The 26,849-nt window shown below is 53.1% G+C and overlaps 10 protein-coding genes and 1 non-coding gene across 11 annotated transcripts; 6 read left to right on the top strand and 5 right to left on the bottom strand.

Moving 5' to 3' along the window:
- Window positions 1-338: 338 nt before the first annotated feature.
- Window positions 339-2,714, top strand: UMAG_05593 (uncharacterized protein; the record flags this gene model as incomplete). Its single annotated transcript, XM_011393592.1, has 1 exon — window positions 339-2,714. The coding sequence occupies one exon, from the start codon at window positions 339-341 to the stop codon at window positions 2,712-2,714; it is 2,376 nt and encodes a 791-aa protein (XP_011391894.1).
- Window positions 2,715-3,278: 564 nt separating this feature from the next.
- Window positions 3,279-3,384, top strand: UMAG_16098. The gene is made up of 2 exons: window positions 3,279-3,316; window positions 3,349-3,384. It is a non-coding gene; the product is annotated as a tRNA-Tyr (tRNA).
- An 830-nt stretch (window positions 3,385-4,214) lies between these two features.
- On the top strand, window positions 4,215-8,975 carry UMAG_05592 (uncharacterized protein; the record flags this gene model as incomplete). Its single annotated transcript, XM_011393591.1, has 1 exon — window positions 4,215-8,975. One exon carries the CDS (start codon window positions 4,215-4,217, stop codon window positions 8,973-8,975), a length of 4,761 nt encoding a protein of 1,586 aa, XP_011391893.1.
- A 336-nt stretch (window positions 8,976-9,311) lies between these two features.
- On the bottom strand, window positions 9,312-12,218 carry UMAG_05591 (uncharacterized protein; the record flags this gene model as incomplete). The annotated part of the gene is made up of 1 exon (XM_011393590.1): window positions 9,312-12,218. One exon carries the CDS (start codon window positions 12,216-12,218, stop codon window positions 9,312-9,314), a length of 2,907 nt encoding a protein of 968 aa, XP_011391892.1.
- A 2,200-nt stretch (window positions 12,219-14,418) lies between these two features.
- On the bottom strand, window positions 14,419-15,366 carry UMAG_05590 (uncharacterized protein; the record flags this gene model as incomplete). The annotated part of the gene is made up of 1 exon (XM_011393589.1): window positions 14,419-15,366. The coding sequence occupies one exon, from the start codon at window positions 15,364-15,366 to the stop codon at window positions 14,419-14,421; it is 948 nt and encodes a 315-aa protein (XP_011391891.1).
- Window positions 15,367-16,144: 778 nt separating this feature from the next.
- Window positions 16,145-16,594, bottom strand: UMAG_05589 (uncharacterized protein; the record flags this gene model as incomplete). The annotated part of the gene is made up of 1 exon (XM_011393588.1): window positions 16,145-16,594. One exon carries the CDS (start codon window positions 16,592-16,594, stop codon window positions 16,145-16,147), a length of 450 nt encoding a protein of 149 aa, XP_011391890.1.
- Window positions 16,595-17,185: 591 nt separating this feature from the next.
- UMAG_05588 (uncharacterized protein) lies at window positions 17,186-18,613 on the top strand (the record flags this gene model as incomplete). The annotated part of the gene is made up of 1 exon (XM_011393587.1): window positions 17,186-18,613. One exon carries the CDS (start codon window positions 17,186-17,188, stop codon window positions 18,611-18,613), a length of 1,428 nt encoding a protein of 475 aa, XP_011391889.1.
- An 89-nt stretch (window positions 18,614-18,702) lies between these two features.
- On the bottom strand, window positions 18,703-19,587 carry UMAG_12308 (uncharacterized protein; the record flags this gene model as incomplete). Its single annotated transcript, XM_011393667.1, has 1 exon — window positions 18,703-19,587. One exon carries the CDS (start codon window positions 19,585-19,587, stop codon window positions 18,703-18,705), a length of 885 nt encoding a protein of 294 aa, XP_011391969.1.
- Window positions 19,588-21,097: 1,510 nt separating this feature from the next.
- On the top strand, window positions 21,098-22,045 carry UMAG_05586 (uncharacterized protein; the record flags this gene model as incomplete). The annotated part of the gene is made up of 1 exon (XM_011393586.1): window positions 21,098-22,045. One exon carries the CDS (start codon window positions 21,098-21,100, stop codon window positions 22,043-22,045), a length of 948 nt encoding a protein of 315 aa, XP_011391888.1.
- A 629-nt stretch (window positions 22,046-22,674) lies between these two features.
- UMAG_11178 (U2 snRNP complex subunit MSL1) lies at window positions 22,675-23,586 on the top strand (the record flags this gene model as incomplete). The annotated part of the gene is made up of 2 exons (XM_011393643.1): window positions 22,675-22,798; window positions 22,937-23,586. The coding sequence occupies 2 exons, from the start codon at window positions 22,675-22,677 to the stop codon at window positions 23,584-23,586; spliced, it is 774 nt and encodes a 257-aa protein (XP_011391945.1).
- A 302-nt stretch (window positions 23,587-23,888) lies between these two features.
- UMAG_05584 (putative UTP glucose-1-phosphate uridylyltransferase) lies at window positions 23,889-25,785 on the bottom strand (the record flags this gene model as incomplete). Its single annotated transcript, XM_011393585.1, has 3 exons — window positions 23,889-25,164; window positions 25,264-25,436; window positions 25,705-25,785. 3 exons carry the CDS (start codon window positions 25,783-25,785, stop codon window positions 23,889-23,891), a joined length of 1,530 nt encoding a protein of 509 aa, XP_011391887.1.
- Window positions 25,786-26,849: the final 1,064 nt, after the last annotated feature.

The following is a 26,849-nucleotide window of genomic DNA, read 5'->3' as shown; positions in this document are numbered from 1 at the left end:
GCCTTATTAGCTGTCGGATTGCATTTCCTTCTGAAGCCTCCCTAATCCTCCTCCGACCTTCCTCCCCACATGCGTCTGCTACACATGCTTCATCTTGATATGTTCCTTTCCACCATGCATGCTTACCGTATCTCTACCGGCCCAAAGCAAGTTTGAGCTTGCCGATGGGTCTTCTGTTGGTCAAAAGCTAGGAGCAAAGTTGCAAGAGCACCATAGCTTGAACGGACTCAGCAGGTCTTGATGGTCGAGAGATTGCTACCAGCAACACTCGAGTTCTGGCGCTTGAAGTACCTTCCCCGGGCATTTATCACCATGGCAGGTGCCTTGAAGCGATGTTCATGGACTCGAGCCAACCGGATAGCTCCAAGTCACTCTACAGCGCGGCCAGAAACGACGACGAAACACCCAGTGTCATGTCAATACCAAACTCTGATTTGTCAACTCCCTCTGCTGTCGCTCCACCTAATGCCTCTCACGTCATGCAGCTTCAATCATCGGCTTTGACGCAAGAGAGCATGTATGATCTTTCAGCGTCCTCACATCAGATTGGACAACCGGCATTGCTGCTGCCCACCTCGTCGTCACCGTTGACTACCCCATTACCTATTGCTACGACATCACATACACATTTTTCACGCCTCGAAGGAGACACCATGATTGCTTCACGAGCTGCTCTTCAGTCACACAATCTTTATTTTGCCCCACAAAATAGGAGCGAGCAAATCGTCGACGCCTTGTCGACGTACAGCAACAGCCCAGCCTTTCCCCCAGGAGATCGAACCTTCAACGCAGATTCTCAGATCTGGAAAACACCATCCACAGCTTCCAGTGCGAGCAGCAGCCTCGGTCTCTTCCTATCGACAGATCATGGGAATTTGGCACGACATGTCTCGCAACGTTCTTATGCAACTACCCAAATGCAACAAATGCCGATTCAGGAGGCAATGTCACAACCTCGATCGCTTAATAACATTCCCAGCCTTCCTAGACAGTTGTCGAATTTCATGCAGAGTACCTGGCCAAGCAGCATATCAGAATGGCAGGTCCCGCATGTAGCTTCACCACCATCACCTGTTGTGCTATCAGCTGGACCTCGTCCGCAGCAGCAGATGCTCACGTACAAACAGCCTATGATCGGTGCGCACACCTCTGGGCTAACTACTCTACTCGGTCTTCATCCTAATCCACTGTCATCCGGACAATTCAATACTGCGGCATCGTCCGTTTCAAGCAACTTCAGCCAGCAACCTGATATATTGCACCCACCTTCTCTACCAGGCAGCTTTGACTCAACACAGCCCAGAATCTTACCTCGAGACTTGACAGACATCATAATGATTGTCGACCAAGATGATTCAATTGTCTGCACGAGCAATTCGATGCAAGCATGCGCCGGCATGCTGTCTGATGCAATCAACGGGACTTCAGATCTGGGCGGCCGAGTGGGGTGGGATCTTAATACTAGCAATCATCTACAGACTAGAGCTTCAGACCTGTTCGCCAACGAGCAAGCCATCAACTTCTGGCAGCAGGCGTGTCTTGAGATCAGATCGAAGCGGCATCAACAACATTTGCTTTCGCAACAGCAACAACTTGGTAGACCAATGGACATCAAGCGCTTTGTTCACTGCAGGAAGGAGCTTGTGCTTAGGCAGCGAAGTCAACAAAACGACGATGACTTCATCGAGTTGATCGTAATTGCAGCGCAGGAGCCTCAAGACACGCAGAATGACTTCCTCATGGTTCAGGTTAGGCCGTTTTCGATCCCTACGGTAGCCTCAGTCTCCTCGCATTCCCCGCTGGGCAGTATTGATGCACACTTGCGTGCTATTCCATCGTCATCGACGCTGAGCGACACAAGTCGAAACACAGCTGCCGAAAATGCTGAGCTGCGATTGCTTGTTTCTCGGTACGGACTTATCTTACGAACTACGTACCCCGCGAAAGCATCAACTTCGCTCAGCTGCAGGGACGCGTCCGCGCGCAACGAGGAAGAGCGAACTCTACATGCGCTCTTAGGAGAAGGAGCGACCTCGCCCGCCTTCGGGAAGAGCTTGGTCGATGTGCCCAAACTTGCTCCGCTCCTGCATGTCGTTGCCCAAGCTGCAGTTGTTGGCCTCGCCCAAACCGTCAAGCTTAACGTCTCTAGCAGACAAATTACTGCCACTGTACAACCGGTACTGAGAGGTCATCCACAAGAATTTAGAAACATGAATCTACCAGCTGCAAAAGTGTGGATCAGCCTGTCTGCACCTAGCAGGCACAAAAGACGCTCAAGCTCAGCATTGACAACCGGTCTGTACAGTAGAGGGGCAGGCTCCTCTAGCCTGGCAGGTCTAACGCAATCGACAGCGCAGCGACAGTCCGTTGCCCAATATCGACGCCACAGTGGGCAGACTTCCACGCAGGATGGTCTTTTCCAGGTACCCGGCTGGCATCCAAGTCAGAAATCGAAGGCCAATGCACATACTCCCTTCCCATGGCTCCACGCGCAAGTCGTGCCAAGCCATGCGGCATCGACTAGCAGTCTGCAAATAAACACAGGTCGTTTGTCTCACGACTCGCCTCATCATAGCCAGACGAGTGAGTCAGATGGGCTGACACCAGTCAAGGATAGCCTTGGCCTGCTCATGGCCGAACTCGAGGAAGAGAATCGCGGTCTGAGACGTCAAATCGAAGCACATCGACGCAAGCGGCATCTCGATAAAGGCTGATATCTTCAGCCGCGGTGCCGCGGTTTAGGCAGCCTCACACCCAGTACAGTTTTGATATTCATTCCGTAATCTCGCTCCAGCAGCAGTGACACTGGGAGCTGCCCACCCAGGGTCGCGGAGGCGTTGCGACACTTGGTGACTTTAATCTCGTGAGCCCGTACACTCCCGCACAGTTTCTTTAAACACCCATCTATCGTTTGTTTCTGTACTTGTATGTTTACCAAGCCACCTACTACAATTGGAGCACACGATTGTGGTGATTACAGTCTGGACCAACGCTCATCGTTTGAGGCAAACCACTGCACAAGCACAAAAGGGTCCCGAGAGGAGCATCGGACTGAATTCGCAATCTTCAGTTCCAAGATTGTGATTGCGATACACATACTTGAGAGCTTACTTCACTGTACTGTACTGTGTTACTGACGATACGTTAGGTCAACAATCGTGAATCGCGATGTACAAGACTTTCTAAGGAAACCAATTCATGTCATGTTCATGTAATGTAAGTCATGTAATGTAAGTCATGTAATGTAACTTATTGTCGTTCACGTCGACTACGGTGCACCGGACATAGCTCAGTTGGAAGTAGCGATGGTTTGTAATTGGAAACCCTAATCCGGTATTAACGGAAAAGCACCATAGGTCGCCGGTTCGATTCCGGCTGTCCGGACATTTTTTTGGCCCAGTCTGCTGATAAAACCGATTCTTGGACAACTGACGTCTCGTATGCTATATACTTTTGCCGGCACTATCATGTATGAGTCTGGAGTGACGCTTGAAGACCAACACGTTGTCATTGCTGCTATGTGCCTCCGAATGTGCTGCTTCGAGCGCATTGTCAGAAACGGTCCGGTTCGTCTTGTAGCCGGCGTGATGAGGGGAAATTCTGAAAGGGTGTGAGACGAAGAACCGAGCTCATCGTGGATCTCAGTTACGAGTGCCTAGTGTGCTTGCAGATTAATCTGAGCACTCAAGATAGGCACACAAACACACACACACACACACGCGCGCGCGCGCACCGCCCGCAGGAGGAGTCTCTGACGTGCCTGTGCTGCTGCCGTCTCCCAATTTGTGTCTTGGTGCTAAGTTACCGGTAATTTAGATTCATGAGTTGTGTGAGAGAATCACGAATGTTAATTCCATGTTCCGCGCACTTTCTCCGGGCCGACACTCATTCACAGCCGGTTGCGGACATCGACACGTCCGTGTAGACAAACAACCTGACGGTCTCTTCCATGCTTGTAGAGGTCTCGCTTTCGTCGCATCGTTTAGATACATACGGTCTGGTTCGATCATAGAAAGAACAGCTATTCGCCTTGCTCTCCTTCCATGCAACGCTGGCTGGCAAGTCGAGGCCCTGGCGTTCTCGATCTCAGCACGACTAGTCGGATCTCCTCAAAAAACATCTCTTATCGCGCGCGTTGCGCTCTTCATCGATCAAAATCAGCACTGTCGACAGATTCTTCTCGCGTATTCCTTCCACATAGAGCTAGTTCCAACATGTCAGACGACTCTGCTTCGTCGTCATCAGCAGGTAAACGCAGGATTGAGACCATCGGTCGCCACATTCAACCGGTCGCGCCCATCACAACTTCGACAACAGCACAGTCACCACGACCATTGTCAAGCCAGAATAATGCGTTCAACGACGATCGTGAGAAACTCGGCACCTTCACACTCGGCCCCAACGTCAGCATTCCCGTCTTTCAGCCCAAACTGCCAGAGCGCTTGCCATCGCAGCGCCTCCTGCTGAACCTCGACGACCCGATCGCTCTCGAGCATCTCGAATTCCTGTCCAAAAAATGGCAGCTTGGTCAAGATGTCTTCCTACTTTCTTCGCCTGGACCATACGCGCGCAGGCTGTGCCTCACATTCGCCTCGCTCATTCAGCTACCTTTCGAATACGTCTCGTTTCACCGCGACATAGGTGAGGCCGAGTTGCTTCAGACTAGGAGCTTGTCGGCGGGAGGAAACCTCGTCTTCGAAGACGGTCCTGTCATCCGCGCCATGAAGAATGGGCATCTGCTCATCCTTGAGGGTGTCGAAAAGGCGGAGCGAGGTGTGACTCCCATCATCAACAATATTCTCGAGAATCGAGAACAGAACCTCTCAGACGGTCGGCATCTTATCCCGGCAGAGAAGCTCGCCGCTTTTCAACAGGAAGAAGCCCAACACCTACCAAGTGGCTCAAGCCGCTTCATTCCGGTCCATCCCAACTTCCGTGTTATCGCAACAGGTGTCCCAGTCCCGCCGTACCGCGGATACCCCTTGGATCCACCCTTCCGTTCTCGTTTCCAAGCGCGATGGATCGAAGGCTCAGTGCAGTCGACAGTACCTCTGCCTGAGAACCTGTCCGAACACGCACAACAGCTCCGCTCAAGGTGGAGCCAATGGGCGGCTCTTTTGCGATATCACACCACACTGGCTCAAGGAAACGATGTCATTCCACCCACCTCACGCCTGCCCAACCTACCAACGACTGCATTGCCCTTGCTCACCGACATCGTCAGCACCTTCCCACCGACAACACCTCTGGTCAGCCTCGACTTTGACGAAGCAGATCCAATCCTCCCTAATTGGCCACGCGTCTCGCCCGAGGATGCCGAAGACGTGCAGACGAGCGCATCTACCTTGGCTCTGCTGAGCTCGGCCTATCCGCAAGTGTTTGGTCTCGACCAAGAGAAACGCAAAACCCTCGACTCTCTTCTGAGTCAGTTACAAATCCACGGGCAGCAAGGCGAGGGTGCGGATCAGGCCACTCTCGCCGCTACTGGCTTCATGGGCTACCTTGTAGATAATATTGAGAGATCTTCGCCCACCAGCGCCAAGGTTACCTTCGTTCATGTTGCAGGCTCGGCACCCAACGTCATCATTGAGGCTCCGTGCGGCGGCCTGGATTTTGCCCCCGTGCCTCGACTCGGTGACACGACTTTTCTCGGCCAAGAGCTCATCGTCACCCCTCGTGTGCTGTCAATCTACAGCCGGCTGCTTCAGCTTCATGCTCTTGGCCGAGACATCTGCCTCGTACCCGCCAACAAAGCCGCAACTCCGCACAAGCCGGGTGCTGCTTCAACGTCTGACCCGCTCGCGGCTGCTGCGCATCAACCTTCGTCGTCGACGACAACATGCATCGGATTGATGGCAGCTACACTCGGCTACGCCTTTGAGTCGGTTTGGCTTTGGAAGGACCTCGGAGGAGGTGAGCTTCTGATGCGCCGCTCTACCGCCAAGGATGGCAGCACAACGTGGGAACCCGCGCCGCTTGTCCGTGGCGCTATGCAAGGCAAGCTCATTCATCTCGCTGGTGTTGACGTTCTTGGTCCAACACTCGGCAGTCTCGCTCGCCTGCTGCAGGATCGAGAACTGGAGCTGTGGAACGGTGCTCGCATGACCGAAGGCGACGCCGCGGCGGAACCAGACCAAAGAGCCGTTGCATCGACGGATCTGATGGCTGGTCTCTCGATCGCACCAGGTGAGATAGTCGCTATCAGGCCCACCTTCCGCGTAGTTGCCACTGCAGCCAAGTCAACCGGCTGGCTCGACGAAGAAGCAAGTACCCTCTTTGCGATCTGCAGTACTCGCGCGATGGATGAAGACGAAGAACACCACATCGTTCTCTCTCGCGTCGGGCTCGATGCAGCCACATCTGACATGAAGCGTATGTTCCAGTTCGTCAATCGATATCGCTCGCTCAGTGCCGATCCGAACCTGGGTCTTGCCAAATCGCGACGTCTCGGTACGCGTCAAGTGATCCGTATGGCTTCACGTCTCGCTCGCTGGCAGGACGATTGCGATGTGCACGGTCTTATTTGGCGCAGCTTGCTCGTCGATTTTCTGCCCATCACTGTTCGCGAGGTCATTTCAAACTTGCTGACAGAATGTGGGATCTACAAGCCAGGTACTGAAGGCGCATTCCAGTACGTTCCGCGCCTTTGGATTGGCGACCCTCACGTTGTTGCATCTAGCGACGGAGGTGCAGGCACACTCGACTTTACTGCTTCCGATGGCTCTGACCGGGAATACCCCGTTCGCTCCATTCCGCGCTACAACGCTGACAAGCTCGACCCTGAAGGCAAGACGCTAATCCCTGATCTTGGCGGTAGCTTCTACAACAACGCGCAACAGAGCAGCCTCATCCGTTTCTTTGCGGAAGATCTCGTGTTGCTCAACGAGCATCTCTTACTCATGGGCTCCCAGGGTACGGGTAAGAATAAGATCATCGATCGCACGCTCGAGTTGCTCGGCCGGCCGCGAGAGTATATCCAGATGAACCGCGACTCAACCGTTGCCGGTCTGCTGCAGCAAATTGCCTTGGAAAAGGGTCAAATTCACTACTACGATTCACCGCTGGTACGAGCTGTCAAGTTGGGAAGGATTTTAGTTGTTGACGAAGCGGATAAGTGCTCTACCGCGGTTTCTGCCGTGTTTAAGAGCCTAGCCGAAAGGGGAGAGCTGAGTTTGCCGGATGGACGACGTATTCGACCTGCTCGCCAGGGCGAACACGTGCAGCAGAAAGTGGATGATGGAGCGTCGTTGGGAGGTGACATTCTTGTCCATCCCGACTTCCGTCTGGTGCTGCTGTCCAACCGACCTGGCTGGCCGTTCTTTGGAAACAACTTTATCGAAGTCATCGGAGAGGGTTTCAGCTGCTACGCCGTCGCCAATCCTGACATCGAGTCAGAGGTGCGCCTACTCAAAGCGGCTGCACCCAATATCGAAGTCGATCTCCTGCGCCGTCTCGATCTCGCCTTTCACGACCTGCGAGCTGGCTTTGAAGCAGGACTGATCAATCACCCGTATTCCCTCCGAGAATTGCTGCACCTCGTGGCGCACATGCAAAAGTACCCTGACGAACCGCTCTCCTCTGTGTTGCTCAACACTCTGGCGTTCGACCTTCACAGACCCGAGAGTATTCGATGGGTCGTCGAAACGCTGCGCAAACGCAACTTGCCGATTGAACAGCTATCCCTCGATGTCTTACGCGAGCAGGATCTTGAACGCATTCGTCAAGCTGAAAAAGCCGGCAAGGACAGTCTCAAACCCGAATTCCACCCGGGCAAGGAAGACTACGATCCGACCAAAGCCGGTCGCGCTACCCACCTCAACAAGCCCAAGGAGGGTAAAGTCGATCCAAACAATGAAGCTCACGTCGGTGGCAACACGTGGAAGGGCGGTGTGGGTGGACGTGACACCATGGGTCTTGGCGGACGTGGTGGTTACGGACGTCAGTATACCGGTCATAAGATCCATCAAGTTAGCAACGAACTGAAAAAAGACGTTCCGGAACACCTCAAGAAACAGGCTCGAGAGATGGCTAGAGAAGCTTTGGAGAAGGAACTTCGAGAAAATGGAATGCAACCTCATGAAGCGGTCAACCTGCACGAGATGAAGCAGAAGGTGGCTTCACAAGTGCAGCATCTTTCCAACGTGTTGAACGATTTGAAGGCGAGTCGATACGAGAGATCTTGGTTGACGCGACAGCAGGAAGGTGAACTGGACGAGCGTCGGTTGTCCGAAGGTCTTGCTGGTGAGCGTGGTATCTTTAAGAGGAGAGCTGAGATGCCGCCTGATCCGGGTGCGCCGCAGATCAAACCAAAGCGTATCAGGATCGTGCTCGATCTGTCCGCTTCCATGTACTATATGCAGTACGACGGAAGGTTGGAACGCGAGTTGGAGGTGGCACTGATGGCGATGCAGGCGTTTTCCAGGTTGGAAGATGCTACCGAGAGGTTTGCAGTCGACATCGTCGGTCACAGCGGAGACACGGATATGATCCCGTTGGTGGATGTAGGTAGGATGCCCAAGACAGATGGTGACATGTACAAAATTTTGCGCGCCATCGTCAGCCACACGCAGTACTGCGATTCTGGCGACAACACGCTCAAGTGCATCGAAAAGTCGATCCGTCAAGTCAAACGTCACACACATCATACCGAGGCGTCAGCAAAACTCGACCCGACATCAGCAACGGGCGCTCCACCTATTGTCGAAGAAGATCCGTCCACTTCACCCATGGACGACTACTTTGTCATCGTCCTCTCCGACGCCAATCTCTCAAGATATGGCATCACTCACCACCGTCTCGCTCAACTGCTTCGACTCGACCCGCAGGTCAAGACTTCGCTCATCTTTATCGACAAGGGCAACGAGGCGCTTCACCTCGCCAAGCAGCTTCCCACGCAGACTCACGTGGCTAGAGAGACGAAGGACATCCCTCGCATCCTCAGTAACATTCTCACCAGTGTCGTTCAAAACTCATAGACACAGTTAGGCCAAAAAAAAAAAAAAAAAAAAAAACTCATTTGATGACGGAATACAAGCTTTGCTTTTCATTTGTTTATTTGTTTTTGCTTGTTCGAAGATCGCAACAACGAAATGCTGATGAATCGAGAATGGATCATGGAACAGCAGGCGCCCCTGTGGCCTGCCGATGGTACATGTTGGTTTGGGACGGCTTGACTTTGACTTGTGCGTGGTGATCAGAGAGGTATTCTTGAGGGTCTGTTGTAGATCGCCCATCATCGCACACAAATCACGAAGGTGGAGTTTGACGTCTCAAACTGAGATTCACCTCCTTCGTCCTCGGTGTCGCAAGCCTTAGGCCACCCGTCTGACCAAATCCGCTTCGATGTCTTCTTCCCTCGCTCTGCCCTTTCCCTTGTCTTTTTCTGGTCTGTCTCCCTTGTCGAGCTGGTGCATCCTCTGCGTTGCCGCCAGAGTCGCCCTTTCGACCCCGTATCTTGCGCCAAGATCCAACACGATTCGGCAAGTGGCATAGTCGGGCAGGAACATGGATGGGATCGGATGCAGAAATGAGAGCAGCAAATTAGTCGCGCGCCAATTCTCGTCGATCCAGACGCACGGCAGAGGCTTATAGCCAAGTTTTTTACGGTTCTCCTCTACGCCGCGCTGTAAGATCTGAGTGACGATGCGGCTGGGATTCTTGATGACTCGCTCGAGCATGACCGAGAAGAGGCAAGGATTCCAAGCCGCGCAAGGAAAGGCGACGTTGTCATTGGACAGCATCACCATATCCTGGTCTCGACATCCCAGAGGCAGGTAGCAGTCCCAAAACGTCCAGACAGTGCTGTCCCGCATTGTCGTCATCAACAGCTCCGGATCAATGACATCGAATTTTGGGAATCTCCAGCCCGGCGGAAAGACCCGTGGATCGGGCTCCTGCTTGTGGAAAGACTCAAAGGGCGAGAGAGACACGGTATCGGAGACTTCGTCCCCCGTGGCGCTTTCAGTCGCGATAGCGACAGTGGTGAGACTAGTAGCTTCGTGAATCGCCCCGTATGCAGTCGACGAGCTTGAGTCTGGTACAGCGACTGATGGCTCCGACGACCATTGCCTCTCAGACTCGACCTTCGATGTAGCACTCGAAAGCGAGCTCAGGCCCCTATTATACTGTTGCAACATCTCCGCTCGAGTAGAGAAGTAAGCCTGAGCGGGATAGTGCGGAGGGGCGATGGTTAAGACGATGTGGTGATCCGTATCTCCGCTTTGGCAAGGCGGATGAACGGACTGGGAAGGAGCAGTTGAGGGCTGCTGCTGACCAGCAAATGAAGATTCACCATAATGAAGACGAGAGCCGGCATATTCTGTCTGTGCAACAGCAAGGTGCAATAAGGACCCTGTTGAGGGCTCTTCGTCGGGACGATAGCCTGTTCCAGCGTGAAGTGACATCGAACTCGAAGAGCGCCGAACCGAATCAAGCTCCAGCTCTGATACGGCGTCATCAGCCTGAGCGGGTCGAAGCTGAGCAATACGACCTTTGGCGCTCTTCACCGTAGCTCGCTTCATAGCTGGCTTTGAACGGCGTGTGGTAATCGGATCCGAAGATGACACGAAGCTGGGCGCGACCCTCTGATCTGGATCGGGCGTAACAAGCTTGGTCTTGACCTTGGCTTTTCTCGATTCCTTATACTTAGCCTTCCCCTGCTTAATGATGTTCAACTCTGGCTTTGCCGGAACTAAAGTCTGTTCGGAGACTGTTCCTATAGTAGCATCATTGCTGAGTAGGGATCCGATTGCTGTCACGTTCACGCCAGAAAATTCGACCGACTCTTGAGACGGGTGTCCCTCCTGTTCAACGGCCCCGGAGACCTGAGTCTGCTGCTTACGAGAACGCTCCGTAGATTTGCGGGGGGGTTTGGGCCTGATTTTCATTTCTTGTCTGGCAGGGAGTGCTATCTGATGCTCTGGGTGATTGAAGATGTTATCCGGACCAACAGGCCCCTGCTCGCCCGTTTCGAGCTCGAAACTCGGCTGTGTAGTGGTTTTGTGGCTTCTCACATTTGGATCTTTTCTCGGCTTCGCAATGGATTTCGCCATCTTCTTAGTTGGCCTCTTCTTCTCCGGTGCAGCTGCAATTTGGACATCGAGGGGAACAGGATGCTCATGAGTTGAGGTACAATCTTCCTTCTTTTGCCGCTTCGAGCTGTTGCCTGTATTCTCGTTAGTTTCTGCTGAGCGAGTGAAGGACTTCGGGCTATGAGGCTGTTCGAGGGAGGATTTGCTTGCAGTGCTAAGCTGAACAGAGGACGCAGCAGGGTTGATCGCCATAGCTGTTACATGTACGTCACCGCTTTGGGTTGTGATAGCTGCTTTGTGCTCGATTTCACCGATTTCACCGGAACTAAGAGAGTCAACCGGCTCACTTAAGCCACTGCCGTCGATTTTCTTGTTTGATTCCTGGATTGTCACATGTTGCTTTGATTGCATGGGCAGAGCAGAGACTAGTTGGAAATTGCCCGTCTCCTTCTTTGGTTGCGCAGATTGGTCATCTGCTAGCTCCGCTTCGGCGACGCCTTGTGCGCCGACAGAAGCATGATCGTCCACGTCCTGCTGATCAGGTGAAGCTTCCGATGGCTGGTCTTGTTGTACTTCTTCCAGTTTGGATCCTAGCATCGAGAGATTGCGACCCTCATGCTCGTCCTCGTCGTAGTGGGAGCCTGGCGCATCGGCTGATGAGGAGGCTGGCGAAGCTGCTTCATCGGAAGTCGCAATCTTATCAGTAGCACTCAGCACTGTGAGTCCCACCAGCACAGCCTTCTTTCCATCGAGTCCTGCACTCTTAAGCAATGAACTGCTGCGATTGCTTTGTACAGAGAGCAGATCAGGGGTGTCGCTAGCCAGATTGGTTCGAGTTTCCTGTCGAGTAGTTGGCGAACCAGGCTGTTGAGCTTCGGATGCACATTCGTCCGCTGAGAGCTGGGGTAATCCTTTCAAGCTGGGCATGTCTCCAAGAGAGACAGAATCACTCTCTTGCGAATCACTCCCTTTTTCGTTGAAACAAAATGTATCCTTGTCCCTTTCGATCTGCGGATCGGAATCCCCCAATTTCTGTTCAGTTGTCGACATTGTAGCCCGTCCCTGAGTCATTGTGTCTTCGGAACGATCGCCAGAAACTACTTCTGTCGTGTTGTTTGGCGCAAAGAAAGATGGTCCGTAGCCTGGCTGGCCTGGGACACTGGGGAGATGCGTAACGACCACCACCATGGTAAGTCACGCGCAAGGATGTGAATGGCAGCACGTTCGACACTTGAAAAAAGAAGCAAGTACCCAATTCAAGCCCGGCGCTTTTGCGATGGTATGAAGCGAAGGAAGGTTGTAGTTTGGAGGAAATAGACTCCAGCTACAGAGACGCCAAGGCTATCGAAATTTTGAGGCTTGACGTCGAGTGAGAGAGGTTGCGTTGCGAGCTGCCGATGGACCGTCAGATTCGTAGAAGAGGAATATCGAGGGAAGAACTGATTAGTGATGGATAATCGTTTTCTGCCGCACACCCTCCCGCCCCAATAAGACACCAAGCGTCGTCAATCAGACTTGCGCTGGCAGAAATGTGGTGGGGAAGAGCGATGGGAGATTGGTGCTTTTGCACGAAAAGCGGAAAGGTAAGACGTTTGCTGAGCAGCCGATGAAAGCTTTTCGATGTGGTCCTTGAAGGGCCAAACCTTGTTAGCAACATGCAGCTGTGCCAACTTTACGTTTCAGTGCGTGCATGCAAGAACAAAGCTGTACTGCCGCACGAGTCGAACGTCAAGACCCGCTCCAGTGGGTCGAAGCGCTGAGATGACTCGCAAAGAAAAGGGTGACGATGGTGAGAGCAAGGGCAGAGTGGGTCACAGGGCGGATAAGAGGAGCCAGATGAAGTCGAGACGCATAGTGGCGAGTGCGTAGTAAGAAAAGAGGGGAGGCTCGACATTGGGTCTTGTCCTTCATGTTACAGGATTTTGACCACATCTCATCTCGCTGGGTGGCAAAGCTGCTGAGCTTAGAAGGTCGATTTGTTTTGACCGTCCCTCCGCAAAACAACGCCGCGACATGTCTGAGCTGAGTAGCGAAGGTAGTCAATTCGATAGCGAAGTGAGGCTGGGAGAGAGGCAGTCAAGCAAGCGCTAGGAAAAGCTGAGCGAGATTCGGATGGAATCAGCGTGTGACCAATGAGAGGGGATGGCGAGATAAAGGAAAGCTTACCTCCTCTCTGACTTTGCTCCTCTCCTTCTTCGTACCCTTCTACAGTATCTCACCTCCACCTTGTCGGCCAAGCCCATGGGAGGCGACGACTGTGGCGTCAGGCAGGTGAAAGCCCGCGTCATCTTCTTCCAACGATTGGAACGGTGGGACACCAGACATGTGCTTTCTTTGCCAACTCGATGTCCCCGCCGTTCGGAAGCGATCCGACGTGCCCTTGTTGCATATAAAAGACGAGGACGAAGCCCAACTATCGATCAGCCTCCACAGGATTTCTTGCGTGGCAAGGCTGGGCCTTCTGCTTTGGACAAGTGCGCGAAGCTGACTCATGGGAAGCATTGAAAGCTGAAACCAAAGCTATCGGCCTGCGATTGTCGACAAGAAGCTGAGCATGCTCGTCTGAATAAGCGCCACATCAACAAGCCGGGTGGGCAGAACACGCGTCTAAATTGCGGTCAAAAGCTCATTTGCGACAGAAACTGCGATTCCAGCGCGCCCGTCTTTGCTCAGTTCAGACGCTACGAAAGTTTGATCGTTAAGGCTAAAGTCACGAAGGTCATCATCACATGGGCAATCTCAGCAGTTAGCCAAAGTACGTAGCATCGTCTGCGTTTTTGCCAATCTCGGAGATTCGAGTGTGAGTTGCGTGTGGTCTGTGTTTGCTTCCTATCCAACACTGCACACACGTTGACAGGCAACTGGGAATTGCAGGGTTAGCATCTCTAAAAACAGTCATGAGTCGACGGCGGATTCCGTGTTCGCTTCACTTTCACGGTTCGTGAATGTGACGGTGACAGAGCAACCGCTCAATCAGCAACCGTGCGGCTGCTGAAATGCCCCCCTTTGTAATTTCTCCATTCAGCTTTTACTTCTGCAGAAGAAGAGCTGGAAGCTCAGCTCGGGCTGCCCCCATTCCTATTCTTTCATTCGAGAGAAGGAATCACGAATGTGATGTGTCTTGACCTCGTCGAGCATTGGCTAATCCCAGATTGCGGCTGAATGCTGACTCGATACATTCAGCACTGTTCGCGCTTATCGCCATTCGTGATTGTTCGCCGGTAGTCACGACTCAATAGAAACCCCAACTTCAGGTTTCGGAGTTTTCGGCACAGCCAAGCGCTCACTACAGTCAATTCAACCAAAGATAGGCTTCAATTCGCTTTCGTGATTCCAAGATTCACAATTTGCGAACAATAAAATTTTGAATGGCTCGCGTTCATTCAGCTCAGGGCTCAGTGAGCGTGTAACCACCGTCAACGCAGAGGATCTGGCCATTGAGATACTGGCAGCTGGCGAGGAACTGCGTGGTCTGCACCATGTCCTCTTCTCGGCCAGGACGACGTGCAGGCAGCGACATGACATCCATCTTGCTCCTCAAGCTCGACATGTTGGTCTCGTCGTCCTTGTCGCTCGCTGTCATCTCGGACGCGTAGGTGCCGGGTGCAACAGCATTGATGCGAATCTTGGCCGTGGTGGTGGCCGCGACCTCAAAAGCGAGCATCTTGGTCACATGGTGGACTGCCGCCTTGGATGCATTGTACGAGACGTGATGCTGCGACTGCTTGACGATGCCTGAAATGCTGCCGGTGGTGAGAATGGTGGAGGACCAGCCCTTGGTAGCTTCGCTGCCTTTGGCAAGCAGAGGCAAGAAAGCGAGACTGAGAAAGTAGGTCGCGTAAACGTTGATGCGGAAGAGTCGGTCCCAGTCGTCGGGCGTGTTGTCTTCGAGCGACTTGTTGGCGAACTCATCTGCCGAGAGGCGTTCGTCGCGATGCTCCGGATGCGACTTGCCCGAAGCATCAATCGTGGTTGAGCCTTCGTTGAGTGGTCCAACCTGGCCTGCGTTGGAGATGAGGATGTCGAGCTTCTGCTCGTGCTTACTGAATTCGCTGGCGAGAGAGACGCAGCCCTCCTTGGTGGAAACATCGGCGACAAGAGGGATGATGGGTCCATCTTCTGATCCGTGTACCTTGGCCGTTTGCACCACCACGTCTTCTCTTCGTCCGACAATGTAGACCTTGGCGCCGGCAGCACGAAGGCCACGAGCTTGCATCAGTCCGATGCCCGTGCCTCCTCCGGTGACGAGAGCAACCTTGTTGCTGAGGTCGAACATCTTGTTCGGAGCCAGATAGTCGGCAGCAGTGTCATTTGCAGGTGCTGATGTGAACGACATGGGGCGTTTGTGTTTCAGTCGGGGCTGTATTCGCCTGTTCAAAGGGGTAGAAGTGATTGAGACCGACAGGGTCTGCTAAGTAATCGCGAATGGTGGTGTTCGGACGACAAAAGCCCTGTCCGCTCGCAGAGCAAATGGGAAGACGCTGCTGAGGCAGCAAAACGATTCATGTTGTTATACTGCCGAATAACGTGAGAGGGCGCTTCGACCGCAGCTGATTCATCGTATGACAGAGGAGCACTTTTGTTGAGAGATCGTGTTCACGGTCGTGCCAGGGCAAGATCTGTTCCTCGAGAAGCGAGCGCGCGTTAATTGCGTTGATTCAGCGTCGGCACTTTCGGCAAATTTGCTACTTCTGTTCTGGAAATTGAGGTGGAGGTTGTCCTATCTGACCGAGATTCGGATGATCCAAATCGTGAATGTTAACAGTCCAATCGAGGCCTGCGGTGACGCCTGCCGCGCTAGCAGCACGAACAACGACGCGCAGAAAGTGTTTGCAGCTCGTGCTCTCCGGGCCGGGCATCATCGATCTTGGCTACCGATAGAGAGCAGTCGGGCAGTAGACTGAGAAGGCCGCAACGAGTCTTGCTCTCCTGTGGTTCCAGCGTCATACGCGGAGTTCGCTTTCTCTGGATACTGCTCGAATTACCACGATCTACATCAGACACTGGCAAAATTGCTTTGAAGTGGATTATGCAGCTCGTAGGAGAAGACGGCCGTGTCGTTGAACGGACATCATATGTCAACGCTCAGCATCCTGCTTATACTATGTTCCCCATCATGGACGTTGATGGTCGTAGATATCATCGTCTACGTTGTCGTACTTGGATGAGCTGGCCCCGCCTGTTGGAGGATAGGAGGAAGAGTGGTGATCGTACCGTTGATGAGGCGCATCGAGATCGTCGTACAGATCGTGTTCGGCAGCATTGATGTCGAATGCTTCCGCTTCATCATCGCGCATCCTCCCATATGCAGTTCGACTGCCTCCAGCACCACCCATTCCGTTACCGCTGCCGTTGCCGTTGCCGCGCTTGCGAGAAAAGAGGCCTCGAAAGCGGTCCGTCAGCGCCTCACGAGCATTGTCGCCAAGACAAGATGAGAGCGCGAACCAGCCTATCGCTAAAGCTACACCGACACCTAGGATGATCCAGAGCGGCAACAGAGACGATGACTCTGTCTCTCCAGACGCGCGCCGGCTTAGCGTATGCAAGGCTGGCAGTAAAGGCATTGCGGCAATCTTAAAGGGAAGCGCCCTTTGTTTGCACTGAATGAAGCTGTGTGCTGTTCGACTGTCGCTGCGTTCGATATACGCCTTCCTTGCAGTCTTCTACTAAATGTCAATTACGATACCGATGAGAAGAAACGAAGGATAATGGAAGAGCAGACAACGCTGATGAGGAAGAGATGGTGATCTGCTCCAGGAGATTGGCTCTGCTGCCATCTTCTTTTCAGTCGGTGCCTTGCCCGAGAAATCTTTGTAAATGCTCGTTCGTCGTGCGTGATTCGTGATTGCAGTTCCTGTTTGTGGGATTCGTGATTCTGACCTCGGTAAATGGCGTATCGGTCTAACACTTTAGCCTGCATCGCGTTTCGCCACGGCCGTGTAGCCACCGGTTTTGGAATTCACCGAGTCAGCAGACAAGCGTGGCTTGCTATCGACGAAACCAAAATTTTAGAGCGTGATGTTTTACGTTCTTCTGGAGAATCACATTCGTGACTCACGCTCCACATCGATACAGAAGCTCGTTCGTTTCAAGACAATCAGGACGATATCGACGGCTGCCCTCGCATTTACACATTACTCGCGAACATTTGATAAATGTTGAGCTCCAGCTCGGCAGAAGCAGGTCCTTCGCGGACGAAACCGTCGAGATCCCTTTATGCGGAAAGCACGCAGGTCAAGCTAGGGAGCACAGATGTGGCAGACGGTGGCGGTGACGCTGACGGCACAGGTATCTCGCACGCTCCTGCGCCAACTCCTGCCGTCCCAAGCGTCACGCCGTCTTTTTTCCCGACGCCAGCTCTCGACCATGCCTTTGGCGGCATCGCAGCAGGAGCAGTCGCTACGATCTGCATGAACCCGCTCGACCTCATTAAGACCAAGTATCAAGTTGACACTTCTCGCCCTCGACCACTTCCATTTCGTCAACGCAATTCTGCGCCGATAAACACGCAAGTAGTGTCCCATGCATCCAACTGCAGCACCTCCTCGTTGGACCGCAAGGGCAAAGGACGCGCCATCGATATTGCGGCTGGTTACGGCGTCTCTCGACAGGCTGCACCCGTTCGTCGCGGATGGAAGTACTATGCTCTTGGTGGAAGAATGGGCAATGATGTGATCGGTGCGCTCAACGAGATCGTTAAAGCCGACGGATGGAAAGGTCTCTATCGCGGCTTGAGTCCCAATGTGGCCGGCAACTCGGCCTCATGGGGACTGTACTTTTTGTGGTATACGATGATCAAGGAACGCATGTCTGCCAGCAACTCTTCCCTAGATGCGGCTACTGGCGAACCGAAGAAACTCTCCGCAGCACAGCATCTTCTGGCAGCTTCAGAAAGTGGTGCAATCACAGCACTCATGACTAATCCAATTTGGGTGGTGAAAACGCGCATGTTTACCACTCCTCGATCTTTGGCGCCCAACACGGCATCGACTGCAGCAACGGCAACGACCCGAGCGCCACCCGAGGTGTACCGTGGCCTTTGGCACGGTTTAATCTCAATCTATCGTACCGAAGGAATACGAGGATGGTACAAGGGTGCCGGCCTAGCTCTGTTCGGCGTCTCGAACGGCGCAATCCAATTCATGGCCTATGAAGAGCTCAAAAAGTGGCGCACTTCGATAGCTGCACGGAAGCTGCAATCTGACACTTTGTCAACACCGGTCGACACCTCGATGATCAAGCTTTCTAACGCCGAGTACATTGTGATGTCAGGTGTATCGAAAGTAGCGGCAATCCTGCTCACCTATCCATACCAAGTGATTAGGTCGAGGATTCAAAATCATGCCACTTCACACATCTACCCGAACATCAGCACTTGCATCCGTCTCACATATACCCAGGAAGGACTTCGAGCGTTCTACAAGGGATTGGTGCCGAACCTAGTCAGAATCCTTCCTGGCACGTGCGTCACGTTTGTTGTGTACGAGAACGTATCGTGGGTATTGAAAGGCTTGGCAAGGCGAAAGATGCAGAAGCAGCAGCAGCAGCAGCAGCAAGCGACAGAGACAAGTAGCCTTGCCTAGAAGGTCTCACCTTCAATCCAACGTGACGCACCACCATTTGATCTAACTCTCTGGACAGCCATCTTTGATCCGAGTGTGGGTGTTTTCGTCTACAAATTTGCCGAACCCACTCTCCTATACTTTGTGAGATCGAGTTCGGTTGTGCAGATGAGCGCAGTATCCTTTATCGCCTTCAATCTGTACTCCCTGTTGATAAACTGGTACTCGTCATCAAGCGACATGTCGATAAAGTGGTCGATACTGGGATAATGGACCAAGGTACACTCGTTCCACCACTGATGCTTCGTGTAATCGTTGCGTGAGTCTCTGAGAGGTTCTTTCAGCGGATCAACGATGACGCCCACAAGCTTGGCGTTGCCACCGCGCTTACCAGCTACGGCGACGAATCGACGTCCATATTCGTGATAGGATTCTACAGCACCGTCATGAGTGTGAAAGTGGAGCAGGTTGAGCATAGATACGGGTCCTTGGTGCTTGGCCGTGTGTTTGAGGTGCTTGGCAAGCCCGAGTAGTGCGGGTGACAGACTTAGGTCTTGTCCGTCTTCTCGTGTTGCGACACGCGCCTGTCCTGGAGGTATGACAACATCGCCCTTGTAATCGAGTCTGATCTCAAGCAGTGGTGGTCGCGGCTGAGCGTTCCGAAGCTTGTCAGAGATGCTACTATAATTATTGACGATCTTGGACGGAATTCCTGAAACGAGAGAATACAGCGTTTTGACCGATGACCTCGGCGACCAAGGAAGATCGTGAGCCGCTGAGCCGCTGAGGACGAGGAGCAGCGTCCAAGGGGTCTCATTCAGAATCTCGTGGTCCACGAGTGTAGGACGAATGATGGGCGATCGAACTTGGCTTATTGTGACTATGCTTAACTCATGCGATTTGCTTGCAGCACCGAACAAGCTGTGCAAAAAAGCGTCGATACCGCGCGATGATGCGTCCTTCAGTTGTACAAGATGCAGAGCGCAGACTGGCATATTTCAGAATCAGCTTCAAGCTGAAGAACAATGTATGTACTTGGTGGCGGACGGTGATGTGGATGGTGACAGACATGAAAGCGACAATCGATCTGGAATTGCGGGGTTTGTGCGGGAATGCTTCGTTCACAATTCGCCATCCGTGATGCTTCGCCGGTTACGAGGTGAGAAAAAAAGTATTGCCGGCAGCCGATCTTGTCATCCTCCACCAAAATCCCCGATCCGAGGCCGCAACCGCAAACGCAAACGCAAACGCAAACGCCCTTCCAGATTCGAACGCTTGAGCAAGTCTTCTCACACGCTGCGGTCTCCGTAATCGGCGTTCGACGTCTATCTGGTGAGATTGTCGCAGCGCACTCGGTTCTTGGCGCAACCCGCTGTCGGTTGTACGTAATCTTGAACAACGGTCAGATCAAGCTTCGCCATGTGCCACCAGAACTCGATGGGACTGCGACAACCAAATCGTGGGACGAACCTTGTCTTCGCCCCTACCATCGAAACGAAACGAACGATGACATGTGCCCAACAAGGCCCGCCGTTTTCTTGTGGTTAAGTGTATGGATGAGATTCATTATCTCACGATTCACGTGATTGCTTCGAGGCGAGCAGCAGTCATACATGATAGAATTACAAAGCCAGGTTCGAGCGTGAACAAAATCCACGCTTCGATTTGGTCAGGTTGGGCTACAAGTAAGCACCAACCGAGGGCAAGCAATGACGAATCGTGAATAGTCATGAGTGCGTTTGGCCTTTCGCTCTCGCCTGGCTGCGACGGGGATGCACCAATAGACGCGCTCCTATTCGTGATATTCTCGCTCGGTTTTCAAGACACATTCACGATTCACAGATTGGGCGTCGGTGTTGGAAATGACAGACGGACATTGTCCTCGGCCTCGGATTTTGGCCTTGGCAGCGGTTCCCCACAATTTCGTCTCGCTATTCCTTTCTGGCTCGCACAGACTTACTCAAGTCGTGGAGGAGCGCGCCGCCACATCCGTGTCTGTTGGTGAAAGAAGGTGGCGGAATTCGCTTCTTGTCTACATCCCCTGGTGGCTTTCCGAGGCCTTGGTGCGCGAGTCTATGCGTGGGAAGCGTTGGTTTTGTGACCTATGCCCCATTCACTCACTGTCTTGGTCTCGGCTCGGATTAAAGCAAAACACGAAAGAGCAAACGTGTTAAATGAGCTGGTCTTGCCGGTCCAGCTGGTACGGGGTTTATGACCAACTCGTGGATCGTCATCAGAACCAGCGAACCAGTCCTAGCACCTACATATCAGTGTCCGGCTATGAGTTGAGGCTGTCTTTGTGAGAAATTCGTTCTGGCCTTCCCACATGCTCGTTTCCGCAGGAACTACATATACAAGTCCTCCGTCCAGCGCTTGTCCCACTTTTTCGCATCTTTCTCTCAACCTCGTAGACATCATCCAGAAAGTACGCTCTTCCGCCCCTGCGCAAACTAGCCCTCCGCTCTACATTTCGCTTTCACCTCTTTCACCCAGTCTGGATTCACAATGACCGCCATCAACGGCACCTCGGCCAACGGCACGTCCGCCTCCCTCGACCCATATACCAAGCTCTGCCAAGATGTCTCTGGCCCCAACGCCAATCCGCGAGCCAAATTTGTGCTCGATAGTCTCATGAAGCACCTGCACCTTTTCGCTCGCGAGGTACAACTGACCAATGAAGAATGGCTGGGCGCATGCGACCTGCTGATCCGTTCGGGACAGATGTCGGATGACCGACGAAACGAGCTGATCCTCATCTCGGACGTTTTGGGACTCGAATCTTTGGTAGACAGTATGGCGTATGAACGGGCACAATCGTCGTCTTGCTCAGCTCAGAAGGTGGAGGGCGGAGTGGAAGCAACTCAGTCGGCCATCTTGGGACCGTTCTATCGTACAGGTGCTCCCGAGTATGCCAATGGAAGCGACATTGTGCTGGACCACAACATCAAGTCTTCCGAAGGCAAGGTGGGCGAGACGTGCTACATGCACGGTCGTGTCACTGACGCTGCTACTGGACAACCTGTGGTAGGAGCCAAGATCGATGTCTGGCATACCGGACCCAATGGTCTGTACGAACAACAGGACCCTGCTCAACCAGATTTCAACTACCGTGGAAAGTTCACCACCGACGCCAACGGCGAATACGCGCTGCGATGCTTGCGTCCAACCGCCTACCCGATCCCCTACGACGGCGGCGCAGGTGACATCCTGAAGCTTTTGGACAGGAGTCCCATGCGACCCGCCCATATTCACCTGCTTATCGAGGCGAACGGGTACAAACAGTTGGTGACGCAGATCTTTGATTCCAAGTGCGATTACATTGGTGCCGATGCTGTGTTCGCCGACAAGAGCGCACTCACGGTTGACTTTGCCCAGCCCACCAGCGAGCAAGCGAAGAAAAGTGGGAGCCAGACAGAAGTCACTTACGACATTCGTCTCGTTGCCGATAACTGAACGTAGAAAGATGGAGCCGTAACCCTCTCGTTGATTCCCAACGCTCAATGTATGATCGTTCTTCGAAACTTAGCAGACGTTCCTGTAAGACTTTGACTGAATTTTTCACCCGATGTCAGCTGTACATGCCAGCGAGAATTCGTCATGGTTAAGGAGAATGTAGAATATCACTGCGAGTGAAGCTTCGCACAAGTCACTCACAGACTGTGAGTCGAGATTCGTCGACGCCATATCGAGCAAGTTTTTGGTGAGTGAACCTTATATTTCGCATGTGTCGTGTCCTATGGTCCACGGTGCACGGTCGCGTGTCGCAGCGTCGATGGAAAGGAAATGTTACGTCGCAGCGACTGTGAGTGGACACTCGAAGTGAGTGTTTTGCCCGACTTCCGAGACAAATTCACGATTCACGATTGGCATGTGGCTGGAGAAGATGCTGCTCAACAAACTCGACTACTGGTTCTTTTGCTTGCGGTACACATCTGGTACTTGTGCTGCGCAGCATTGCGTCGGTGTTCGCTAACGACACGTGTACTACAGACTCTCGAAACGTTTGAGCGACACGGACCATCGAAAAGCACATTTCGCGACCACACTCGAACCAACATAGCCGTAGACGAGTCGTCATCGCAATGGCGGTCGCATCCACATCCGGCAATGCGGATGATGGCGCTGCAGCGTTCGCTTCGTCATCCACTGCAGCGCCTTCGCCCACGCTCTATGTCAAAAACATCGAGGGCAAGATCAAGAAACCTGGTAAGTCCGACTGTCAATGTCCAGCTAAGCGTGCATTCGTGATTGATGCTTTGGCTGATACTTGGCGACCTTATCTTTTGTATGGCTCCTGGCTCGCGACCACCTCTGGCAACACACTACTCGTTGATCGCGTTGCAGAGTTGAGACAACAACTGCTTGCACTCTTCTCCACGTACGGTCGGGTGCTAGACGTGGTGGCAACACGAGCGCCGTCTATGCGAGGCCAAGCATTCGTCGTGTTCGAATCCGTCTCCTTCTCCAGTGCGGCCAAACGCGGCCTGGAAGGCTTCCCGTTCTACGGCAAGAGTCTGCACATTGAATACTCGACGGGCACCAAGTCAAAAGCGCTGCTCAAACGCGAATTGGGACATGAAGCGCTGATGGAGCGCGACTGGGAACGCAGTCATACGCTAGTCAGTCGACGTAGTGAGAAACGCGACCTGCTCTCGCAGCAAGATGCGGAAGAGGATGAGAACACCACAGTGCAAGCGCAAGATGACGAAGCGACACGCCGAAAACGTGCCAAGCTCGACAAGATCCTACTCGTCGCCGAACGTATCCCAGCAACGATCCAATTGCATATCTTGCAAACGCTCTTCCAGTCACATTCCGGCTTTGTCGACGTAATCCCGGCAGATCGTACACAGCAAGACGATCCCAAACAGAACAACGACGATTGGACAGCCCACATCCACTTTGATTCCAAAGCCCACGCTGAAGCTGCAAGAAACACGTTGGATGGCGTACAGCTCGATCCGCTGTACAAGCTCGATCTGCATTTCGTTTAGAACAATCGAATTCATGAAATTCAATCCATCGTTCGGCTCCCTTCCTTGAGCGAGCCTGCGCCTGCGCCTGCGCTGGATTCGCGATTGCTTCCATTCGTGTTTGCCTCCCGTAAAAGGACGAGCGCCATCGGAGTGTTGCACTCGCCTTGTCGTCCAACGCAACAACTCACCTCATCAACACAAGTCCTCACCTTCCACGACATCACAACCACAGCCAAGACTGAGCAGAAAACCACGGTAACTGATTGCAAATAGCAAGAATCCAGACACGGGTCAAGCACCCGCAAAAAAAGGCTCGGCATTTAGTGGTCAATGATGGCCAAGTTGCCCGAAATCAGCTTGTTCTCCAGCACACTGCCCTCAGGAATCTCGATCTTGTTACCCTCGTTAGCGACAATGATGACGGTACCACGGAGGGTGATGTTCCTACCGAAAACAACGTCGCCCTGCACTGTAAGGTGGTCAAGCTCGATCATTTCTGGGATCGACTTGAAACGCTTCTGGAACTGGGCGACCTTCTTGAACGTGTCACCGAGCTTGACGACGGGCGTCTGGGAGAACATGCGGCCTGGGTTCATGACCAACTTGCCGTGCTCGAGCGAGTAGAGATCCGAAGTGATGAGCAGGAGATCGGAGCACGACTTGACCGGCAAGAAACGCGATCGTGGCACATTGACACCCTTAGCACCGCGGAAGTGCTTGATGGCAGCACCGACGGCAGTCTCGAGCTGGATGACGGCTTCACCGGAATCGAGCGCCTTGTTGTTGACAATAATCTCCAGGTCGAGCTCCTCGTTTTCGAGGACACGCTTGACCGCGCGCAGGTTGAGCCACAAATTGTTGGTGTTGAAGATCTTGAACTTCTTGACCGACTTGAAATCCTCGACGTGCTCCGAGGGCACCTGGGCGATTTCGAGAAGACGGATAGTGCCCTCGTAGTCGATCAGCGTACCACCCTTGACGTCGGCCTTGGTCTTGTCAGTGACTTCCGAGATGAACTCGGCCTGAGTGTCGATCATGTGCTGGTAGATGTTGAGGTCGACGTCGGCACCCAAATTGTCGACGTTGGAGACGAAAAGGTACTCCTTGCCGGCAGAGATCAAGCGGTCGAGGAGACCAGAGTTATTCATAGCATCGAAAAGATCGCCGTGACCGGGAGGATACCAGAGGTTCTTGTTGTCAGTAGCAGAGCGAGGGCAGGGGAGGAGCGACTCCTTGTTGACACGCGGATAGCGCGACTGGTTGAAAGTGAGGATCTCGACATTGTGGTTGGCGTACTTCTGGATGACACGGGCAGTGTCATCGTCCGTGTTGAACGAGTTCATGAGGATAAAGGGGACGTTGACGTTGTGCGAGCTGTTGAGGTGCTCAATCTGACGCACGGAAAGGTCGAGGAAGGTCATGCCTTCACGGACCTCGATGACCGATTTGGGACCGGTGCAACCCATGGTGGTACCAAGACCACCGTTGAGCTTGAGCACAGCGAGCTTGTTAAGGATCGAGGGATCAGTGGCATTTCGGAGCTCGGAGTAAGGAGTGATCTGCTTGGGCGAAGGCGGTTGAATCTTGTCCCAGACGCTGTAAAGTCGGAAAGAAAGGAGAGGGGCAAAACAGCACAAGAGTGAGCCATTGCACGGCAATCGCTAAAAGATCTCTTTAGAAGAGGCAGATACTTACAGCTTCTCACCCTTTGCCTTCTCAGAGAGGTAGCGGTTGAAGAGGGTGAAAAAGTTGGACATCTCGGCATCAAAAGCCTTGCGAACGGCAGGATCATCGATGCCAGACACGAGAGCGTTGATTTCGTTGCGCATAGCCTTGGCAGCGACACCGGTGGTGGCCGACTTGAAGTCCTGTTGAGCGAAAAGATCGGCGGAAAAAAGGAAAAAGATGAAGCGCAAGCGTCCAAGTTGACGAGGGTCAGCCGAATGATTCCGTGTACACGTTGGAGATCGCATTCGACATTGGCAACAGCACATGGTTTGTGCACAGCAGAACAGCTCGTCCTTGCTCGACCGACGGTCTGAATGAGCGTTGGCGAGCGTTGAAAAGGTGTTATGCCGAGAGAGAGGATTTACGTCGACGTCAGCAACGATACGAAAGAGCCTCGAGACCACTTACAATGTGGGAGGCACCACGGGTGCGCGAAGCCTTGATCTGTGCACCGCTGTTGGGCGTGGAGAGAGTAGCGTTGGAAGACATCCTGAACGACACAAAAGCTATTTGCTAGCCAAAGAGGGTATGGAGACGCGGGATGTTGACGGTGTGTGGTGAGAAGGAAAGGAGGCCAAAGTCAATGCGAACGATATAATGGAATTCGCGCAGAGAAGGGAAACGAAATGGGGCAAGGCGAGGGACAGGGGGCAATGCAGAGCGATTGTAGTGTTGTGCGCTGCGCTGCGATGTGATTTAGGATGCGATGCGTTTGTGTGAGCGCTTTGCCTGCGCACCGTGTTGCGGCATAGCAGATTGGCGAGCGGGAAGAAAGTTGGAGCACAAGGCAGGGAAAAGGTGGCCAAAGCGAGAAAACCAAATTGGTAAGTGGCACCGACATCATTACACACACACACACACACACACACATAGCCTCTCTCTCTCTCTCTCTCTCTTGCGCATTCCCCACTTTGTGACACCTCAGCCTCGGCGCCAGATCAATTGGAGCAGAGTGCGCGCAAGTGGCGAGTGTTCGTGGGTTGTGCAATAGAAGAATTTGGTGATTTTTGGTGTGTCTGGGTGAGGAAATTCGAAACGCCATGCATGAGCGCCAGGGCGTGTTCAGCAGTGCAAACACTCACGACTTGTGGCCTTCGGTGCTGCATTCGTTCGGTAGGCGATGGCGAATTCTGTTCTGACTGCTCCCGTGCCGACACTTGACACAAAAAGAAGCACGTCGTGCTCGCCACTCACAACTTTTAGCCGAGCAAATCGGTTCTATTCCTCTCTGGGTTGATGACTTGTTGGAATTCTTGTCGCCAAATAATACGCTGCCACGAGCTAACTTGAGTCAAGACGACTCACAACTGTTCACGTTTCGGCGCAAACATGGAAGCTACTCGGCTGCCTGTCGCCGGTACCCCAAGTCGAGAATTCACGATTGCAAAGCAGATCCTCCGCATCGTCCGGGAATCCAGACCGATTCCCTGCGCTCCCTTTCTCGTTACTTGGTCACTCGTCTCTGCTTGTGCTTTTTGGGCTCGGATGAACAGCTAAGGTATCTACCGATCAGGATGCTATTCCACCATAAGCAGTCATCCCACACCAAGCTG

The sequence above is a fragment of the Mycosarcoma maydis genome, chromosome 18, assembly GCF_000328475.2.
Source record: "Mycosarcoma maydis chromosome 18, whole genome shotgun sequence".
Taxonomy (NCBI): domain Eukaryota; kingdom Fungi; phylum Basidiomycota; class Ustilaginomycetes; order Ustilaginales; genus Mycosarcoma; species Mycosarcoma maydis.
The sequence above is the reverse complement of the archived record's forward strand: the minus strand, read 5'-3'. Positions and strand labels throughout refer to the sequence as shown.